Here is a 23295-nt window from a genome sequence, read left to right as displayed (position 1 = left end):
GCCGGGCCGGGAGCAGCGGGGCCCATCGGGCCGGGCCGGGCCGGTGCCGGGAGCAGCGGGGCCCATCGGGTCGGGCCGGGCCGGTGCCGGGAGCAGCGGGGCCCATCGGGCCCGGCCGGTTCCGAGAGCAGCGGAGCCCGCCGGGCCGGGAGCAGCGGGGCCCATCGGGCCGGGCCGGGCCGGGAGCAGCGGGGCCCATCGGGCCGGGCCGGGCCGGGAGCAGCGGGGCCCATCGGGCCGGGCCGGGCCGGGCAGGGGCGCGCCCGCGGGCGGAGGGGTGGGGGAAGGGAGGAGCTGACCTCTGCGAACACCCAGGGTTTGCCAGCCTTACTCAGCCTTAGCTGAGTAAGAGATGGGAACGGTTCCATCGGCAGCCGGAGTCCGAAGGGATCTCTGCCCCCGTGTCGGGTGAAAGCCCTGCTCGCCTCTCGCACCGCCTGCCGCACCCGGAGCCGGGCCTGTCACCGCCAGGCTCCGCTCCCCTGGGACAGCGGGAATGCTCTGAAATGGTGGATTGTGTGTCCACCTGGGGATGTGACCCACCTGGGATCACTTGCCAGTAGCGATTGGGGTTTTCTTCACCAGGAGAAAAGCGAGGTCTGAGTCTGTTTTTTGGTGTTCATGAATAGGTTTTCTCAGTCAAGCCACTTGTTATTAATCTCTCAATCAGATATTGAGACTTTATTTAAGGTATGAAAGCTTACAGATGTTCTCTGTGGAAGTAAATGATTTTTCATTCTTATAATTCTCTAATTAGAGTAATTCAACCTTCTTTACTAAGGTGGGTGCCATCCAGCATGACAGGTAAATGGTAAGGAATGAAAAGTACTGTGAGGTTACGGGGACTGACATGCTGTATCACTGCAGTTGTTGACTAGTAGCACAGTGAAGTCAGTAGTCCAAATGTCAGTGTTGTGCATTCACGCCTGCATTGTTGTGAGCCCCTTACAGCAGAGGTTTGACCAAGGCTTCCATGGCTCTTTAAACTGTGTTCTATGTTCTGTGAGATAGCTTCATGAAAGGGCATTACAATTGGCTCTCCCCTGGGCTGCACAGAGAGTACAGGCAGTCTACCCTTTCTGACATGAGGGCTTTGTTAAAAAAATTAAAGCAAAACAAAAATTAATGCATTTCAATCTGTGAAATCATGGCTGTGGTAGTCCTTTGCTGATCTACAGGGTTAATTTCCCAACTATACCATACATATTTCTTGCTTTTTTGGGTTGAGGAGGAGAATTAGAGCCTTGCTTGATCCTGATGATGTGATCTGTTTGTAAAACTGTTTCAGTGTTCTGGCTGAACACAGCCTGTCTCTCTTTAGTCATATGTTCAACATTACCAAATGTTTGCTATTGACTTGATAATTTTGCAGCTTGGATGAAAGACCAGAAATTGTGCTACTTATTTTTGTTATTTCTTTTTTGTTGTTATTTTTTGGAAAAGAATTAGGCTGCAAAACTGACTTCTGAAGTGGGCTGAGCTATTTTTGTAGCAGTTCTGTTTTACTTAACTTGTATTATTCAAAATTTTGTGTTTTTTTTAAACATAACATGCAACCTGTTGAACCTTTCTGTCTTGAAAAATGTTAAGTGTGCATTCTCAATAAATAGTCATAGGGAACCAGCAAAAGGGGAATGAAAGATCCAAGCTTTTAAACACTTGATGGCCCTGTGGGAAACCAGAGGCTTATGTTCTCTTTTTGGTTTCTGTGTGGGAGAAAGAGACTCTGAATGGATCCTTGTACTGTGGTTCAGCTTTTTGAGGTAACAGAGCTTTGAGGTAGACTGCAGCTTGGTAAGACTTGCATTTTTTTGGTGTCTGACCTGGAAGCCATGAAGGGGGTTGGTAGCAGCTTTGAAGAAGTGTTGGAAGGAGTCAGGTTTGCTAAGAAGGAAAAAACAGCATTTGAATGGCAGAGCTTCCAAAACTAGGAAGAGAGTGGGAATGGCTGCAATTTGTTCATGTTTATCTTCTGCTGCTGTTGCTAAACAACTGCAGAGCTGCACTTAAAAACACCTATTTATGTAGAATAGCAGGTAAGCAGGTTGTTTTGTACTGAGGCTGTAAATAGACTTTGAATGTCAATGTACCATTTTATGGTAAGGGAGTAAGCACCAGAATCCTGGCATTCTTTTCTACTGCTTTGTGTTCCTATTGTCAGCTTTGTTGAATGTGGTACCATCGTTCCTTCTGTCAAGTCTTTGATGAAATTGCAAATCTGACTCTGTGATTCTATTTGGAGCCTTGAAAACGGTGGTTCTTGAAAATGCTTCTTGGAAGCAAAAGAAGATGGGCTGTGGGAGAGAGATGCAGATTAAAGATGGGCACTTCTGTCTTGGTATAATACTTTAGCTTTTTACCTTCTACTTTGTCTCTCAGTGGCAAATGTATTTTTTTTCAAGGCTCAGATCAAATAACAGAAATGGCAAAATAATTGAACAGTCCTGAGTGGTTTCTGGTTTAGATCTCCCCAGAAGTTCTTGTCTGTTGTTATTTCTGTCCTTAGTCCCATTTAGCAGCCGAGTTCACTCTGCGTGTGTGTGCCTGCATGGAATTGCATTAGTTCCACTTTGTGGCAGGGTAAAGGCTACAAATCTCATCACAAAGTCTTAACTTGCAGAGCTGTAAGTTTCTATGCAACTTTTCTCGTTTGTGAAGCACGTATTTAAAAATAAAAATGTGTTTGTTAATCTTTACAAGATTAAATATGGCAGCATTTTACTTGAATTCTGCTACGTTTCATGTGACTGATGGAGATCTTACATGCTTTGATTTTCAAGATTAAAAATCCTACCTTTCATGTTAATTTACTATATTGTCTTCAGTGCAAGCTGGCAAGACTAATGCTTACCCACCCATGAATTTGGACAGTGATGCTACATGATTAAATAGAATTTGTTCATGGGTGTGGATGCCGTAGCAGTTGTTTGGAGTATAAAGATGCTGAAAAGTACTTTTCAGAATTTTCATGTATTATTGATTATTTCATTACCCATTTTGGTTCATAGTCCTGTTTTGTCATTGTTGAGGCTTTTGTTTGCATTTTAAGATCTAGCCCTTAAACATTTGATTAGATCAGGTTTTCTGTGAGGTAAATAAGTCTTCCTTGGAATATTTTGATTTGAACTAGTGTAGTGACAGAGTTTCACAAAGAAATTAAGCCTGTATGTAAGCAAGAGATTGATTGATCATTAGGGATTTGGGGGAGGGGGCACTGATCTGAGTCAATGTGATTAAATAATAGAAACAATAAATAATTAATTAATAAAGCTAATGAGGCACTTCCTAGCAGGAGGCTTGTGTGAATAGGACAGTTAGCTCATTGACCTAGGTTGGGTCAAACCTACTGATTTTCTATTTCAACACTGAGAAAGATATCTGAATATACTGCATTTTTCCATCAGTTAGTCTAAGGTTGATACGAGTTGAATAGGCAGGATTTTGTAAAAATTATTTTTCTCCAAAGTGCTCTCAGCCAGCCACTTGATTACATATACTTTTTTTTTCCTTACAGCTCTGAACATTAGCAGGAGAATAACACCGAAACAGAATGTTGCTTGCCTTTTGTCTGAAAAGGTGAAAGCTTTCAGATAGAAATGGCTGATAAGGGTGGGAAGATGATTCCAGGACAATTTTACATTCAAGTGGAGTACGACTATGAGTATGAAGCCAAGGACAAGAAAATTGTGATCAAGCAAGGGGAGAAATACATCTTGGTGAAAAAGACTAATGATGATTGGTGGCAAGTCAAAAGAGACGAAAATTCCAAACCCTTTTATGTGCCAGCACAATATGTGAAGGAAATACCCCGTAAAGCACTGATGCCACCTGTGAAGCAGGCAAGCATGCTGCCAAATAACACCTTGAAGTTGACACATGGATTACAGAGATCAACAGAAAATGTGAATAAGTCACCAGAGCTTTCTAGTTTTGGAAAATCTTCTCCAGTTCAAGTGTCTTGCTTAGTTCGAGATGCCAATCAAAATCTGGGACCGAGCAGTAGCCCCTGTCAAACTTTTGGTTTGAGTCTGGACCTTACCCAGAACAATGGAAAACTTAACAATGAATTGCAATCTCCCAAGGTTTCCAATCAGTTTAGAACCATTTCCATGGGTCATTTCCCATGCCCTGATTTCTTGGAAATAGAGAAGACCAGCTTTTTGCATGAACAATGTTGTGATTCAGCAGGAGAAGGCTCAGAAAAAATTCACCAAGATTCGGAGTCCGGAGATGAACTCAGTAGTAGTTCCACAGAACAAGTGCAGGTAAGCTAAAAAATTGCCCCCATGTCTGGTTTGTTTTCTTTTCTTATTCCCATGATTGTCTGCTGCCATTTTGAGACTTACTACCAAAAAATTCCAATTGCTTAAATAAAAATTTCTTCCCTCAGTATAAAATTGTTACTAAAATTGAAACAGTTGATGTGTTTGGTCCTTGCAGAATTACTGTGCTATGGGAACTGATTCCATTTACATTATTCTGTGATTTAAAGTTAAAGAACAGTAGTGTTTCTGTATTAAGATTGGTTTAATAGGACACTGAATTTGGGTTATATTTTCTTTCGGAGGAAGGAAGCCTACTGCCGTAACTCCTCACGATTTTTCTTGTTGAAATAGTGGTAGTTAACTGTCAGTTTTCCCTAAATGTGTATAGATAACGTAAGAACTGTATATTAACGTCTTAGTGGGTTTAATTGCACTTAAGATTTATATGGAGTTTAATTTCTGGCTTCATAATTTTATTTGTAGGCTGTTTTAATTAGTCAGCCCTGCCAGTTCTGCTTCTCACAACTTTACTCTGGATTAAAACTCAAAACATGTGAGTTTGTTAATTAGTATGGAAGAATCTCAGGAATGATGTACTCCTACTTCAGGCTAAAACTGAGCATTGACAGCCTTTGTCCTTGGTAAAGCAGTTTCTCTCACTTAATTTTTTTTTCTAACAGGCATCCCCCACCCCCATCAAAAGATTAGAACTCTGACTTAATCAGGTCACTTCTGGTACGGGTAACCAAGTTAATTAGTCTGTTGTAATCCAGGTTTGCTCTTAAACCAGTGATGTATGTGTGCATACACATAATTATATATTTATATATGTGTGTATGTAAATAATTCACCCACCTCACACTTGCCTCCCCCATCTTTCTGGAGGGACATGTTAAATTATTTTAAATTTTGTTGAAAGCTCCCTACTCTTGAACTTAATCTGTAGTGTGAAACAGTTTTTGCTTGGATAAAAACTGATTGTTACAGTAAATCCCACTTGCTAGCATGTGTTCATTGTACCGGAGGATCTCAAATCAAACTTGATGCTAACTTTAGACATGGAAAGTTTTATCATCGAGAGCTATGAATCAGTACTTTGCTAATAAGAAACAATGAAGACAAAGCTGCTTAGGAACGAGTCAGTATGGGAAGATCTTAAAGATACAAAATTGATTAAGTGAATTACAGAATCTTCAACTATAAGTATATATATTTATTGAAATACTCAGAATCAGTAGCTTTTCAATATCCTACTATATTCTTGGCCTCATTCTTTATACTCAGAGTTTCTATAGTTATGAGACATTATGTCTGTAATATTTGTATATTTTATGTTTTAACTTTGTGAACCCTCCCCCAAATAATATGGAATGAATAGGATTGCTGAATTTTAATTTATTTCTTCAGCGATGTCTTTCTTATGCAGTGTGAGAATCCGTGAGTTTTCTTGCACTTTCTTTACAGCCCTAGCTCAGTGGAGTTGATATGAACCACTTAGAACTTGGCATGATAAAGTGATTACTAGATATTTATTTTAGAAGTGTGTGTTGGCATGTTACTGCCATATTAATCAATTGCCAAACAAATTATGAAAATACCAAGGAATGTTTAGAAAGTGTATCCTACTTCAAATAGTTTACCACATTAAAATTTATATTACATGGTAGGGCAGTTCTTTCTTCTGTGTTGACTATAATTTGATGCATTTCCTTCTCTAAAGCAGATGGAATTAAAATTACATGGGTGTCTTTTGTCAATAATAAATATATAGCCTGCAGCTCAGTTTCCACTGGACTTTGTGCTGCTTGATGCAGTGACACTTAATCTTTTCACCATTCTCCCCCCTCCCCACCATACTTTATTCAACGCTACAACTGATTATAAATCGGATTTGTATTTGAGCAGGGCAGCAGTGCATGTATTGTAGACACTGTGTTAGGTGAAATATGAAGTGGGGGGAGTTTTCAGAGTGTTTAAGAATAACAAATACTAAATATGCTGCATTTTGGCTGTGGAAAGTGCTTGGCAGTATGACTGATGTTACTGAAGAACTTGCCATTATCAGAATCTTGGGCAGCAAGAGTGCGGGTGCTCGCTGTGCCTTGCAGTTTGCCTTATTTTGTAACTTAATCTCATCGAGCGTAATCACAAGCTCTTTAAATACAATGAAAATGTTTGACATTTAGTAGCCGTGGGGATTAAAGCAGTGGTAGAACTGATGTCACCGTTAGCTCAGTCTAGATGTTCAGAGTGCCAGCCTTCTCACTGGAACAGCTTGGCAGTTTTTTTAGAATTCTTTCAATAATGAGCATTGTTTAGTAGAAATCAGCTGTGCAGAAATTAATGGCTCAGAAAGCTGTTTTTATTGCTCTTAGTCTTTAGTGAGAACATCAAGTTCCTGGCTTTCACGCACAAACAGGATTTCACTTCACAAGACTGACTGCTTCTCCCTCCCCTGCCTGCTGTGGAGTTCAGTTTTATGCAGTCTGCATTATAATAAACTCTAAGCTACAGGTGTTTTCTCTTAAATTTGTAGGATTAGAAGGTTGAATTACCTTAATAATACCTTAACGTAAGTAATTTTTTGGTGGGGTTGAGCTGACAGTGTTCAGCTTTAACCTGACCTTCAGTATGTTTTCACTGTCCTTGAGTACAAATATATGAGATAGAGGAATGCTTCTCTTGTGAGATCTTTCTAAGAAATTGTTACATTATTCCCTGAAGATTATCTTCCTCCTCCTTTCCAGTAATGAAGTTCAGGTTCTGCAGCTGTACAGTGTTGAAGTCATGCCTTGCTGGCTGTGAGCATACTGGAAGATCCAGAGCCTCCAAAGCAATGTATAAAGGAAGGATTTTTAGCAGATGAAACATGTGAAAGGCAGAGAGGTGGCAGTGTGAGCAGAAGTATTTGCTAATGAAGATGTAGCAAAGGGTCAGTCAAGAGAAACATCAGGACTGGATAATGAACATTCTTCACATTTATGCAAAGAAAATGCAACTGTTGGTTGCCACTCGGGTGGATAAGGCGTTGTAAGAGCCATATGTTTATGGACTTGAACTGTAGGTAGGCTGGAGGTAATTAGAGGAGGTAGGGCTTGAGAGGAAACAAGCTTCAATTTAACCAGATTTAAATCTCTGCTGTTGACAGTAACTGCAGGTCAAAGTGGAACTGAATGAAATGGTTTGAGTGAATGCACAGCTGAGACAATGGTGGCACTCAAAGCTGTGAGAATCAATGAAGTTCAATAGAATTTTAGGAAAACGGTATCGGGTGTGATGTCTTGATCCCAAGGAAAGGGTAAGGAGGCTAAGGATGTGGGGAAGAAGGAAGATTCTGAAAGAGTGATTCTTTAGCAGATATGGGCAGTACTTGAAAGAAGCAGATGAGATGTCTGAGCAGTATGCAGTGGGAGCAGAGACCTGAGTAATTGTTCTGAAGTAAAAAAAAAAAAAAAAAGACTTACATGTTCAGACAAACAGGCAGGAAAAGCTGAAGCAAAAGAAGGCAACATTAAAAGTGATCTTTAAAAAGCACCCTGAGCAATGCTTGCTTTCCTAACAAGTTTTGAGAGAGAAGGTGTGCAGACAGGGAAAGAGTTGGGTAAGTTCAGAGGTCATGTCAAGAATGTTTAGGTCTTATCTTTGAGGATGATACTTTGGAATAAAATCATTACAGACAGAAATTAAAATCTGCTTTTGGCAATGCTAATGCATGATCTATGGGAAATAACTTTGTTTCTGATGCGTGTTACTGCCTCTTTTGTAATGGGAGACAGAATGTATTTAAGAGTAAATACATGGCACTGTCTTAATGTTATTTTTTATGCTTATTAAAAGTTACTTTTAGCAGCAGGTTGGTTGTAATCATTATAAATATAGGCAGTGACCTATTTGCAAAGATTGTTCTGTCTTTCATCCTCTTTAGTAATTGACTATTGCATAAACTGTGAAGCACTAAAGGGGATTACCACTAGGATGGCTGTTTTGCTTTGATTAATTCTGAGTAGTAAAGATCTTAAAGAGCTCTTTCTTTCTTGCCTTTGCGATTTCTGTGGGATTGAAGTAGGTTTTTAGTCAGAAAAACCAAATATTTTGTGTTTCTGTGGATGTCAGAGTGTATCTTCTGGAGATCTTGGCATTCTTGGCTTTGTCATTTAGTTGAAAGACTGGTGGCAAATCATTAGTGTTAGACTGCCTTGCTGGTGTAACATTAAACCTCTGAAATAAATACCTGTCACTGTTTTATGGGGCACAGAAGCAGTTTGCTTCTACGGTAAGAAATTTCATGCTGATTTTTAATTTCATTCATTTGTCCAAGAGATGAATAATTTGGCAGTATGAAGGAAGCATGGAAGATTTTTTTTCTTAATAAAACTGAGCATGTTTGCAGATTCATGGCGATATATATAATGTAATAGTTTGAATTATGTTTCAAGTACCATCCTTTAATCTCTTAACTTCTTAAAAACAGCATTTGTTATTCTAATGATGTTAAATGCTGAAATATGCACATTATAACAAGGTGAAGAATAAATGACAAGGAACTAAAAGCTTTATAATTTAAGGAGTTTTATAAAACATAAATTTAATTTATTTTTTCTTTAATTTCAGTAGTTGCTGCTAGAACTTTGTAAACACCTTGAAATGTTTGCTGAATTGCATGAATAACTCAAAGGTTCTGGACAGATAATATTAGGGAATATTTTTCCTGGCTGGTTTTGTATATGTGGTTTTTTTTGTTTCTTACACAGTGTCAGTAGGTCTGGATAGTTTCACTTTACAGTGTGCTGTTTGTGATTAGTTCTGTCTCTGTAGTTTTAATATGTAAGTCAGATTGCAGGTAGTTCTCCCTTTCAGTCCAGGTGAGTAATTCTGGATTTAGGTGCCTTAAATTGAGCAGCCCTTGTGTGCCACTAATGCTGCCTATGGCCCATATCCCATGTGCTTCTCTGAACATCCCTGTTGCAAATCAGATTGGCCTTCCTTAAAAAAATAACCAGCAAACACAAGTGTTATCTGTGTGAGGCAGTTGTCAGAGAATCATGACCTGTGAGACAAGTTGGTTTTAGTTGACTGGCTTGTTTTAATACTGGTGTTGGAGTGCTCAGCTGAATAAGCTACAGATCTACTTGGTACATGCAGTTTGGTGTTGTGCTTTCAGAATTGAAACAAACCCCTAGTGCAGTGTTAAAATTCTGCAAGTGCCAGCACAGTCTGTTGACTCTTGCACCCCTATTTGCCCTAAATTAATGCAGAAAATGATGAAGTTTTGAAGGCACTGATTTAGATGAATAAACTTTTATCCTGGTAGAATTTCCTATTTCAAATGAAGCATAGAAGTCATAATATGGATTGGATTTTTCTGTTTTTGTCTAAAAAAGTGTTATTTCTAGTATGCAATGTGTGAGTTTTGGTGCATGTTGTCCCACCTGCCGTTTCTTTTGAATTTGTGCCAAGTGCCAGCCTCAGCAGGGTGATGACAGAATCTTTAGGGATGGTGGAGTAAATGCTTAAACAGGAAAGCAGCCCTAGGAAAAGGAATGGGTGTTTTGTCTCTCACTGCTGCCTAAGTTGGAAGCAGCTGGAGATACTGGGAACTTGCTTTTTCTCATTGGCAGTGCTTCTGTCGTTTGAAGTAGGGAAGCACCAGACACAGAAAAGATTGTAATAGGTAAAACTCTAGTCTTGAGACTGTTTTGAGAATATTTGATCATATCTTATTCTCTCACATGGGTACAACAATGGGTACAAACAATTGCTTTTGCTATGTCTTTACCTGGTTACGATCTAGGCAGTTGTTTAATACTGCAGTGCTTGCCTATAGAACAAAGGTGCTGTTATTCTGTAGAATCCTAAAGAAAGTATCATTTGTTTCACAGCAGTGTGACAAAACATCAGGGAACGTATGACTCTGTAGAATAAAATGCAGAACACTTTTTGCTTTTTTTTTTTAGGCAGCTCTCTGGAATAGTAGACATTTGTGCTTAAAAAAAGAGAAAGCAAAATCTGTGCATATCTAGTATCAAACAGCTGATAAGTCTCTGACGTGCCTTGCCAGGTAATTTTGATTTAAAAGCCATAGAGACAGATGGGTTTTCTCTTTATGTGGAGTTTGTTCTAAAGCTAAGGGCAATACTTTTGGACAAAACAGTCTTTCAGGATAGTAAGAACTGAGGATTTTCAAATGACTTCTGTGATTGTGAGTAACTGGACAACATATTGTTAGAACACTTGTATCAATTTTGAATTTAGCCTATCTTGAAAGGACTTCTGACCTAGTTCTTGGGAAAGACAGTAGATTTCTAGTAGATTATAGTTCTTTTCTGGTAGATATGAAAGTGCTGGGTTAGTGCAGAGAAGCATACAAGCAATCATAGAGAATGTCAGTAGTAGAAAATGGTGCAAAAGGAAAATGCAGAATGACGATTTCATGGTGTTCCTGTATTCTAAATAACGTGCAGTTGCCAGCCTCTCTCATCTTGAAAAGGAGGCAATAGTGCTAAAAACAGTATAGAAGAGGTGAAAAACACAAGCAGAAACATGGAACAGTTCTGTGAAGGCTTTGCAAAAATCTTACATGAGAGTGGGTACATGTTTAGTGCTGCAGAGGACTCCTGACTTCTAGGCTGTTTATTGCTGAAATGTCTGAGGGATTGTTGAGAACTAAAATGCAACCTTAATTCTGGTATATTTTCCCCCCATCTTCTGATATTTCGTCCTGTCTTTGTAAATGCTTTTGACAAGAGATTTGGAGCTTGTGTACAGTGATGCTGTGAAGATTAGCATAGGTGTTTAGAGTCTGTATTTTAGTTCATTCTAGTTTTCCATCTGATAAGTTTTGTAAATGAAAGCTAGAAGTTGAGGAGCTGGCTGAAAGAATTTAGGTTATTGCTTATGTTGAGTTTTGATGTTAAATTATCTGGCTTCACCTTTTGCTTATAATCAAAATCATGATTAGAAACTTGGACTCCTATTTTAAATCTGAAATTACATATTACATTTTGTATTTAAATAACATAGTTTTAACTATTCCCTTTTAAAATGATTTGCCTAAGGCTTCTGGATGATATTCAGATCACCTAGTTAAATTAAGTAACTTCCCTGTATTTTGTTTAAATGCAATGCTGAAGAGCAGAGTTTTATGTCTGTTTTCTGCTGGCGTATAGTTTACACAGTTGCCATCTTTTGCTTTTGTGGATTGTTGTTCAGCTGAATCACTTTGCTGCTCTAGTCACCACCTGGCTCTACAAATATTTATTTCCAGTGCTGCAGGGAGGTGGTGGTGCTGGCCTAGGCAGCATTGTGACGAGTGTGTCAATAGCCTGTAAGTAACTCCTTTATGGCAGTCGCAGTCTAGTGCAAAGTCAGCAGATCTGAAGGACCTGAGGACACACTTGCCTTTTTACTGTCACTGATGTGATGGGACTCAAGCAACAAGTGTACTTATGCAATACTGTAATAAAATGGTATGTCTGATAAAAACAAAAATACAGTTAACAAACTTTCTGGACTCTCAACTGGTTGTTCAACATGTCTAGTAATGTTGCATGCACATTCATTTTCTAGAGAGCTTGAAAGATCACTGGGATATGGTTTTTGGAAATAATTCATGGTACAACAGAAATGTTCCCATGTTGCACACAATTACTGTCTTTTAAGTATTTAGAAGAAGCTTTATCCTGCAATAAAGTGTTGTGGTAGAGGTTGTTGAGTGACTTTGATTTGACTGCTTTTCCTGTTGAAATTGAATAAAGGCACTTAATTCCTGCCCCCAGCCCTGAAGCTTTATCAACATGCTTGGCGTTATCCGTATTAATTCTTGGTTATCTGCATCCAACTGGAAAAGCTGATAGATGTTTGTCATGCATAACTGCATTGTGCTGTAGGCACAGGGGACAATGTGTGTGTGGGTATATGTGTATATACCCATGTTCTCTGCATATGTGAGATACAATATAAAACGGGCAGGTGCTCTACTTCTTGATAGCGCTTTGATCTTGATTAACACCTCATATAGTGGGACTACTAACTTCAAGCTTCCTCCCAACTTCATGAGATGTACTCATCAGTACTGTTTTTTTTCTGACATCCAGGTAGGTCCATTTGTCCTGGCTGTGGCTTTGTTTTGTTCATCCCTCCCGAGTGCTGCACTCTAACTTATAATGGCATTTTCATGCTTCCCCGAGGCTCTGTGCTTTTCCTGCTGTAGCATGTGTTACTCTATGGTGCTGATGCCCACGAGCTATGCCAGAGGACTGCAGTGCTTGCTCCCAGGGGAGAGCTTTTCACAGCCAGGCTCTGTGGCTGCCTTGCCTTAGGCAGGGAGCAGGAGCTCGAGCAGAGGCAGCGTGGCCCTGCCAGGGGCCTGGTGGTCGCAGGGCGCTGTCCCTCTGACCCTCTGCTCATCATCCTCTCACCAAGCTCATCTGCTCGCTTGTGCCTGTGGCAGCTCCTCATCAGTCGCCCACTGCAGCCTGCTCAGGAAAAGCTACAGCCTTCAGCTTCACTGCCTTTCATTCTCCTTGCCTTTGCCAGCCTGAAGGGTCACGCTTATGTGACTGCCTGAGGAGACGCACAGTGTGAAGGAAGTGAAACTTCATATGGTTTTTCTTTTTATTCTTCCATGCTTCGGTCTCAGAGACCTGTCTCAGTGTTTCACAAAGTTGTGATCCACCAAGGCATAAATTTTACTTTTAAATTTTGTTTACTTTTCAGTTAATTATATATGTAAAAACTGTATTGCATCCATTTTTGCTTTTTGCTCGTTCATAAATTGCTACTGTAACTATCAGATGAGCAAAACTTAGGTATGTACTTGGGCTTGTGGGGTTTTTTTTTCCTTTTATGGAAAACCAGAAAAATCCAAATCCTAAGTGCTGTCCTAAAAATCTAGCTCTAAACTCTTGTATTGTTCTTGTTTTGTAAATCTTCAGAGATGAGCAGATTGTGTCCAAAGGTTTGATGATTCCCTGTACAGCATTTGTGATGACTGTAAAACAGCTCTTTCCAGCTGGTGCAGGTCTTTGGTGTGCTGTTCATTAAAACAGTTGTAGTGAGCATTGTGCTAAGATGGTACCACACTGACAAATTCTTTCTTTGCAATAAATTTTCTGAGGAAAGTAGTTTGAGGGGCTGTATTTAAATTCTGTGCCCATAGATTGGCTCAGGAATTCTGTGTGCTTATCCTTCTCTCACATCATTATTGTCTGTCCATAAACTGCTGCTTTGCTTCTCAGAGCATCATGGTGAGTTGAACCCTGAGCTAGCCTTCTGTGTTGTCCTTGGTGTAGTTGGATCTGATTGAGTGCAGCCTCAGAATTATAAAGTAAATAAAATTCCACACATACTGAGTCTTTTTATATCTTCTTAACTGCCTGAAACAAAAATTGCTGGTTTAATATTCATTGAAGTAAAGAGGTAGTTGCAGATTTACTTTAACATTTTCACATAGAAACACAAAATTCAATGACAAAGGTATACTTCTTTTTCTAGATGCTGATTTACAGAAATAGCTGTTATTGAAAATGAAAGACATTCTTGGTAGTGTAAGGAAAATAAAGGGGAAGAAAAACTGCAGAAATGCATGGCTGAATGTTTCAGGCTTTCTGTCCTTATACTGGGTGCCAACAAACTGTCTGCAAGTAGAGAGAAACAGACTAAGAAATACAGTCAAGGAACAAATACTTCTATTTTCAGTAGTTGTAGAAAGAAAAAGAAGATTCAACCTGGTTGAGATTCCCATGAGAATTTTATTGTTATCCTTTATTGCGCTGTAAGCAGCATATGTAGTCTATTGCTTTGAGAAAAGTCTGTACCATTGTGTACTTGGCTTGAGCATTTTAAAAAATCCCACAGAAGTGATCTTAAAAAATCTGACTTCTTTAGGTTAGGCACAATAAATTGGATACATGTCTAAAAATGTTCCTCCTGCTATTCAGTATACTTTTGCAAAACAGAATCCCAGTGTTAAAACTGGAGTGATCATAGCCTGTTCTAGTTCAGTTAAAAGTTTAAAATTAAAAATACCTTAAAAGCATCATAGCATAATTATTTACAGACTTCTTTTTGTGTGGTTTTAAACAGCTACTGAGGGAAATATTCATGCTCTGCTCCAAGTTTGAAACAGCACATATAAATATATTAATATGCTAAGTGATAGCACTAATTTTGCTCATCCTATTATGTCTTTAAGGCAAAATTTTAAACTGAAGTCTTGACCTAATGTTCTCTGTATGTTTTCTCTGGCATGCAGACTTAGCTTTCTACTTTATCCTTCATTACCAGAAAGAAATCTTATATGTGACGTAATAGGAGGTGTTCTTTGTTCTAAGTCATTAAAATACATGAGATTGAGGGGGTTCAAGCAGCCCTAACAAAACTTCAGAGTTTTGCTTGTGTGCTTTAGCACGTACATTGTCTTGAGAATAGAGGCAGTGTCTTGGGAATTTAGAAGGCATTGTGACGTTTTGTCGTAATTCTTTGTATCTCTTTCTGCTCCAGTATAAGTGAGAGATGCCAATATATGTGGGATTTTAATGGTTTATTTAGAAGCTTCAACATGCAAACTAAATAGCTGAGTACTTATGTATACTGGGAGTAACAATATGTAAAGAGCCTGTTAAGAGCCCAACTTACCATGGGAATTTAATTTTAAAATACTTCTCTAGTGGAGCTGTGAACTTCATTTCCATAAGTGCCAAAATCAGAGTTATTTTTCCTGGTCAGATGAGTTTTAAACACAAAACACTTGCAGAGCATAGGAAAAACCAGAAATAGATTCATTATAATGTTAAGTATTTTTTCCCATCTATTGCTTTTTGCCTTAAGGTTTGTTTGCTTCAGGCAGGCTGGTGAATGTCCCATTCCAATATACTGGGAGACAGGATTCCAAAGAAATGCAGTGTCCTAAAATACCAAACACTCATTTGAAAATGGAATTTTAATCTCTAAGTCCTTACACAGTGACTTTGTCTTGCACCTTGTAAAAAAGTCTTGCTGTCTGTCATAGAACCCACTAATTATATTCAGTGTTACACAGTAAACATGTGAGAGGATACTGGATCTGAATACAGATTTAATAAAGAGTAATCTAATACAGGGACTAGTGGGTTTTAAAGACAGGAGAGTCTAATGTGTTGATCATTGTTTGAAATCTGCCAGGTGAAAATGAATTTTGATTTTTAAAATAATGAAATTTTAGAGTATCTATTTTAATAGTAAGATAAATGAGTAAGTGGGAGCATGATGTCTTAATTTTAATTTAACCATTTAAAAGATTATTTGTTAGCTGAAATTGTTGAAATATGTTAAAAAGTTTGAATGGTGTGGGGAAGATGTTTTTTGTATAATCTCTAAGTTTCAGCCTTTATTGAGGGAAGGTTTATGTGTCAAAAGAAGCATATGAAAAGCCATCAAAATCATATCAAACAGCCTCTTGGTCTGAATCTTCTTCCCGTTGAAGGATCTTCTCATATTGATGCATTATGCTAAGAATATCAATAAAGGCATGATTTACATCAAGTGATTTTTAGAAAAATTGATACTTGCAAGTTCTTGCAGGGAATGCTAGATGCATTTTGTCACAGTGGACTAGCCAGTCTGGCTCAAAGCTCTCTACTGCCTTGGCAAAAGGGGGCATAAAACTTCTGTTTCTGCTCAAAATAGGTGAATCTATATGCTAAAATGGAAAGTACGTGTTCTTAGCAGAGTATAGCAGTTCACCATCTCCCTGCATTCCTCTGAGGGGATTTATGGCTGCCAGGCTCATCTTGAGGCTTCACTAGAGGTTTTGTTGTTATTGCTGTACTGTTGCTGTGCCAGATTGTTTGCCCGTCCTCTAATCCCCCATTTTAGTGGCAATCTCAAATGCACAGCTCTAGCTCCCAGTAAGTGTTATTTAGGAGATACAGCTAATCACCCTCCCTACTCATTACTGCTCTTGTGAAGACAAAAGCATTTGGAGTAATGTTAGCCTAAAGCCTATTCAGGCACTTAAATTTTCCCAATAAGCTTTATATCTTTAATATGGCTGTTGTACTAGATGTGGCTGAACAGCAAAATCTTAACAGTCAGCAGGCAGAATAAGCTCTGACACTGCCAGCAGTTGCAGAAGGCTCTCTGGGCAGTGCACTGATCAGATTTCAGCACTATTTCTACAGATCCTCCTGGGACTTGGGACCCACAGCTCCTACAATACCTGCAGTTGCATAATTCACCTTTTTGTACTAACTCAATGGAAATCTTGCTGGAAAACGACATAGTATTTGGCAAAGTATTTGTGTATAGAGTAATTCTAAATACATTAATTATTAATAAATTTTTCTCTTGGAGACTCCCAGGAAGTTCATCTTCCATTCCACCCGTGTTTCCTGGAGATGAACACCAGCTTTCTGTCAGCTTGCAAGAGCAGCTTCATGTACTGACCATTACTATGTACTCAAGCATACATACATGTCCTTTAAAGCAGTTTTTTCCCCTGACAGCTTGGCAGATAGTGCTGCCATACTTTATTATACTTGTAGTTTCAATGAGAATGTTCTCTAAAGGCTGCTGGCTCCAGCTGATCCGCTGAGTGCTGAGCATGGAATTATAATTCAGCAGCACGGGGGAGGGCTGTGCTCGCTGTGGCGGGCACAGGGCACCGCTTACTGCCTGTTGCTTAATCAGCATGAAACTATTAGCAAATTCTTGCCATCTCAGCTATAATGTACTGCTAATAGGTTTGCTTTATTGCACAGGACAGTCAAAAAAGCCTGGAATGTTTTATTAGTTTTAAGTAAGCATAACATTCCTCTTAATGAAGTTTGACAGCGTTTTCAGAACTCCCTCACACTGTATAAGAATACCATTACACATGCCTGTGTACTAAGTGCTGGTAATTTATTTGTGTGTGTTTTCTAACACAATTCTTCTTATATGAAAGCTTTTACATTAGAATTTAAAATTACGTTATTTTACAAATGAGATTACTGGCAACAAAAGCGTCTGTATATTATTAGTCCATTTAAACATACTCTCTAAATTTAGTCATGGTTTTACAGTTGTTAGAAGACTTTGTAAATCCAACTTCAGTGGAAAAAAAATCACAGAAATTATTTGGGGTTTTTAAAATTAATTTAGATTAAGTCTCACCCCCCAGTATTTTGGAACATGCGTTGCAATCTGGAGCACACAGTGCACAGGGGAGTGTGTGTGCTAGTGTGGTCTTTTTCATTTGGATCATCGGGGTAAGTTTCAGAGAGGGTGAGTGCCAGATAACTGAATCTGATTGTTTCTTTCCCATCCCTGTCTTTTGTTCAGGGGCAGGGTTTTTTTTGGTTTTTTTAGTGCACTTTAATAATTCCTTCATTTTAGTGATAAATTGGAATCAATCTCTGATACCTGGGGATGATTTTCAATTTTTCTTATCAGCAGTGAGAAATGGTGTTGCACTGCAGAAGGAATTCACTTATGTCAGTTTATTTTACTTCTAGTAAGTTGTGAATTTGTCTTACAATCATGGGGGAAGTGAGAAGGGCCACTGTGTTTTCCCCAGCGTTGTAGGTACCCGACAGCCCAGGCAGTCTGCATGATGGGCAGGGATGTGACAAAGAACTCTGCTTCCTATTTTTATTGCAGAGTCTGGTTTACTTACAGCTGCTCTTACTCATTTCTCTTACTTCTGAGAGTCTTATCTCGTTCCCGGAGCCCAGAATTGAGAAAAGGTTTTTATGGTCTTAATCCAGCAGTGCTGCTCATGGTCAGAATGGCTCTACTTTGAACGCAGTGCCATCCCTGGGAAGACCAGATGCAATCTTTATGAGCAGTGCATCTTTAGCAGACCCTGTCTGGATTGGTATAACTGTGACTGCAGGCTTTGGGAGATGGAGTCTACTTCAAATATCAAAATACTTGACCCCCTTCCCACACACACCTCCTTCTCCTTTCTGGCAGGCTATACCTCTTTGTTTCAGCTCTTCATAAGAGGTCTTTCATCCTCAAACTTTGTTTGAGAAGGACCTGCAAACAGGCAGGGGGATTTTTGTTAAACATTTAATTACAGTAGATGTTCATACTTGTCTGAGTGAATGAAATCCACGCAGAAAACTAGAGTAAGACTTTTTGTGTGTGTGTCCTGTTACTTACACAGTTGGCATCCACAGCAAACACAGCATTTTTTGTTGAATAGGTGGTACCAAGCGTTTTAATTGCTCAGCAGCCCATGTAGAACTTAAGGGACCGTTGGAACATGTTGTGATCCTGTTTTGCAACGCATACCAATGGACATCATGCAACAATTATCTGTATGAAACATGTAACTGGCTTGTTTAAGGACTATTCTTGAAAGAGGAGAGATACTCAGATTTAGTTTTGGCAGGTGGATAGTTGTGCTGGGCTTCTGGAGGAATTGTCGATGTGCCCATTCATTATTATCCTTTGATTATTGTGGTGTCCACTCTTTCTCTCTCTGCCTTTTTAAAGTAAATTTCTGGACTGTGTGACACACTACCTCAGTGCTTTCACCAATTGCTTTATGTGAGCTAGAATAGACATGCTGTAGGCACTATGCATTGATGAAAATATTTTGTGGTTCTTTCTTGGTTACTGTAGCATACAATCAACGGAATATTTTTTTATCCTCTTGGCCATGTAGAAGTTATATTTGTAGTGTGAAAATTACAGTTGCTTCTGAACAGATGAACACTGGATTTTAGATTGCACTGCATTTACTCAGAAGCATAAAGAAGTTAAGCAAAAGCCCCAAACCCCAGTTCATTTAGTTTGCATGACCTCTATTTCGTATTACAAAATGCAGCTTGTTTCATCATTTGCTTATTTGCAACTTCTCAGGGAAGAAAAATGACTTTAAGTTTCCTGTTAGTGCTGCAGCTGTGAAAGTGAACCAGGGGAAATGGCCACAGGTCCCAGTAAAACTACTCTTAATTAAACATTTGTGGTTTGCCAGCTCATAACATTTTGGGGTTGTTTTTGCAAATCGTACCCAGGAATTGATTTAACAGCTGCAGTTCTGAGGATGGTGAAGTTGATAATTCACAGTCAGGGGAGAAGTACAGTTGAAGCACAAGTATTGCCACTTGTTGACACATTTCAAGATACTGTCTTGGGTGACTTAAATTCTATGCTGGAAACCTTTTTAGTGTAGAGATGATTTTACTTTGATCATCTCTGGACATGGAAGTAGGCTTGTCCATTGTTGAACTTGCTTGTTCTAAAAAAAATACATATTAATCCCACAAAGTACAGCACTGTGTATATTTTCTTGACTGATTTGTTTTGCATCTTACTGTGTTTTGGGGTTAACTACCTCAGTGAACTGAAAAAGGGGGTATGTCCCTATTTTTTTTTTTTTTCTGAAATCTGAAAAGCTTGATTGTCCATAACTCATCCCTTAGATTTGTGGGAATGTCTGAAATAGGAAGGATGTCTAGACCCAGTGGTAGCCTCTTGTTTTATCCCTGCCAGTTTTGCTACAGGTTGAAGAAAATTGTCCTTAAATTTTTCTGTTTGGGAAAAGTGTGCAGGGGGAGAGGAGAGAAAATTTCCTCTTTCCTTGCTGGTGTGATCTTAAAACACTTAGGGGTTTTAACTTATTTGGAGTATGGAGATACCCTGGTGGTTTGCAGAGGAGATGAGAATATTGCATTTTTCCTTGCTTAAATTGATTAAAAATATTCTGAACATTCCTGACCCAGGTATCTTACTAAGAATTAATATTAGTAATATCTTTTAATTTTTGTGTGAGGAAAATGTTTTATTTTATACTCCATATGTAAAGTATTGCATGTGTTAGATTTAATGTTAAGGCAGTTTTTCTGAAAATGCTGACATAAAACATGTTCTTCAGAATTCAATTTTTTCATTCCAAGTGCAGGACTGAAGCTAATAAATAGAATATTTTTCTCTTTACAATCTTATCTTTCATCTTACTGCTGAGCTCTGTACTCTGAGGTGACAGGAAGAGCTGTCATCTTAGTCATCTTAAAAATATTTATTATTCTCTGCCTGAGGTACTTGGGGTATTTATTTCCTTCTTTGATGCCATGAGGTCTCGTCTGCTTCAGATTTTTAATGCTCTGATCACCATGGTACTGTATTGCTCTTTCTTATAGGCTGTTGTTTTTTCTTAAGAAAAAACAAGGACTTAACAATAAACCAGCTTCTTACTATATACTTTTAATAGCTTCTTCATTTGTTTCAAACTTCAGATGTGAATGTGCTGCTTTTCAGGATGAGGGTTACAGATTTGTTATGTAGCCTTGTTTACAAAGCCTTGTGTAAGGAAAATAGAGAGCAACCCCCTTGTGGTTCCTTCTCACTGCATAGGGATAAGAAGCAAGAGTACCAAAAGTGCTATTGAAGGTTGTGGAATAAACTACACTCCAGCTTTCAAGGAAAGTTCCTTATTTTCCTGATCGGGCTGTTGCAAAATTTATTTCCTTGTTTGCTCCATACGTAAGTAACTTTTTTTCCTCCCTTAATTTTTTTTTTTTTTTTAATCTGTCCCTGGGTGAAATAGACAGTTCTTTACTTATTATTGTTTCTGTAACTGATTATGTTATAGATAATTCCTTCTCTCAGCCACCTTTGGAATTTAATTAGGCAACTAAACCTCCTTAAGAGCTAACAGAGGTTCTGAAAGAGAAGGCCCTGCTCTCCTGTCACCTTAGTCAGACACTTCAGAGATGTCTCTGGCTGACCTTGCAGTGACCTGCTGACACCTAAGGAGTCTAAATATGGGAGGGCTTTTTATTTGTTTGTGAGTTTTTTGTTTATTTATTTTTTGAAGTCTCAATGGGGTTAATTTATCCCCATTCTGTTTTTTCCATGCCTTTGCTGCAGGATCACATCAGTATCAGGGGTGCAGAGGACAAGGCAGATGGGGTTGCTCCTTTTGATAGCCAGTAGACCAGCATAGCTAGATCTTAATAATGTATCATTAATCTTTGATTTTCTGAAACAAATAAATTGGTGTTTTTTGTTTTTCAGATTTTGAGTTGTTGCCCAAGTCTGTTGAACTATGTGCTTTATTGATTTGATTACATGAATTGAATTAGCAAAAGCATTTGCTGAACTTCTATAGAAACAGAAGCGTTAGTGTGGCTTCTGCCTTTCTGTACGAAGGAAATTCTTCACTTGTGTGCATGGGTAGTTAGGGTAAATAATTTAAAGTTACTTTGTCAAGTTATTTTCCTCTTGGCTTCCCTTTCTGCTAAGATTAGCAAACCAGTTTTTTCAAAAGGAAAAAGTGAGGAAAAAGTTGTTTTGTTTTTTTTTTAATAGTAGATATTCTGATGTTTTAGAAAAGATAGCTCTTAAAAAATTTGCCTGAAGTTAGAAATAGGGACTTTGTGTGTACGGATTTAAGAACATGCTGAGATTTTTATTTCCCTAATCCAAGTTCGTTTTATATTAGAGTATGAATATGTTATGTGATTAACAGATTTTATCATAATTTTTCTAGACTTTGGATGTATAATTTGTGTTTTGCCTTGTAAAGGTATAGAGCATGACACTATGTAAAATGTGGTTCTTCAAATCATATATTTGGAAATTGTTTAGCCAATCATGATTCCTAAAACATGCTTTTTCAGGTGTTCCTGTTTATAAATTGAGCACTCTTAAAACTTGTTTCCCAAGATTTTAATACAGTGTTTATGGAAGTCAATGTGAATAGCTACACATCACATCAGCTGTTTCTGAAGTTTATTACCAAGTGGGCAGTTTAATCAAGGAAATTGCCCTCTGGAGTTTTGGGGCACATGAGAGGTGTAGTAGCTTGTGAAGGTAATTGCAGGTAATAAACTCAGGGAATACTTGGAGAGGCAGATGTGGATGGTAACTGGGTAAAAAGTGACTGGGGTCTACCACTTACACAACAGAATGTATCGCTCATTAATTAGAATGTATTACTGCTAATGTATTAGTAAGGCAAACCATCAGATGCCATTATAGTATCTGATTAGATGCTTTGCCTCCTAGGCCAGTTGACTGTGTTCTTCACTGGGGTTTGCCACCTTAATTAATCCCATAAGATATTTCCAGTATCCCAGTAAGTGTGTTCCTACATCAGCTTTGCTCATACTGTTTGAATACTGGTGATGTTCTGCAGCTGCATATGTTATTAAAAACTTCTAAGTGTTGCAGTTCATAAGCTCAGGAAGATATTTTGAAATTGTTCTAACACCTAACAAAGAAATACTACCATAACAAAAGCTTGCTGGATTTGCTGCCACAAGCAACATTTGGTGAAGCAGAGTTTCACGTAAGTGAAATCTGCTTTTGCAGCAGAGTAAGAGGACAGCAGCTGTAAACTGAGTGGGAGTTCTGCATTTTCTTTTCAAGTGTTTGGAACAAAATACCCTTTCTAACAGAACACATATTTGATGACTGATCTGTTTTAGAACTATTTCTGCAAAATGTTATTTTGTCTATTATCTTTAAGAATCCTCAACTATCTATCATGAAAGTGAACCACTATAATACACATATAGAGTTTAAAAATTATTAATTGCTCTGGGTTTTTCCTTCTCTTTCTCTTCTTCCGCTTCTTCTTTCTGGGTTTTTCTTTCTCATTCCTTCTTTTTAATAGGAGAATATTACAGTTTTTTCTCTGCTGAATGATGGTGTTTTGGTAACTTGTGTGGTAGTATTTAGACTTCATTCTGGTTTTTCAAGTGGTTCTCAAGCTATCTTTTAGGTTTTTGAACTTGCTCAATACTACAACTTCAGTAACTTGGGAATTTTATCAGAGGTGTTGTTTACTTTCCCATCTGCACTTTTCATGGGTTCCTGGCTTTACACTGCTTTGTGTAAGCGCTGGACCCACAAAAGTACACTTAAAAGCTATTGGATCTGTACTTTTGAAAATGTAATGTGTAGAAAAAATTGCCATTCAGTTTGAAGTGACTGTAATGGAAACTTTTCCATGACTTTTAGGCTGAGTTCAAATAATACCATTCTACACTATTCTCATAATAATAGCAGGAACTAACTTCTTAGACGTGCTGTGTTTCTGTAATGGGTACAACAA

General features: G+C 38.5%; 1 protein-coding gene across 38 annotated transcripts in view; it reads left to right on the top strand.

The window, feature by feature from the left end:
* Window positions 1-23295, top strand: part of ARHGAP12 (Rho GTPase activating protein 12) — a 76050-nt gene that overhangs the window by 2480 nt on the left and 50275 nt on the right. For 31 of the 38 annotated variants that reach the window (XM_086863074.1, XM_086863060.1, XM_086863051.1 and 28 more), the window contains one exon: window positions 3515-4265. In XM_086863074.1, the coding sequence (XP_086719200.1) occupies window positions 3597-4265 (669 nt within the window). In that variant the 5' untranslated portion in view covers window positions 3515-3596. Of the gene's footprint in view, window positions 1-234; window positions 2339-2506; window positions 2625-3514; window positions 4266-23295 lie in introns of those variants that run through there. The other 7 variants (XM_023920066.2, XM_023920063.2, XM_023920068.2 and 4 more) reach the window with 6 other exon arrangements.

Source organism: Cyanistes caeruleus, chromosome 1 (genome assembly GCF_971803275.1).
Source record: "Cyanistes caeruleus chromosome 1, bCyaCae1.hap1.1, whole genome shotgun sequence".
Classification (NCBI taxonomy): domain Eukaryota; kingdom Metazoa; phylum Chordata; class Aves; order Passeriformes; family Paridae; genus Cyanistes; species Cyanistes caeruleus.
Note: the sequence above shows the minus strand (reverse complement) of the source record. Positions and strands in the feature narration are given on the sequence as shown.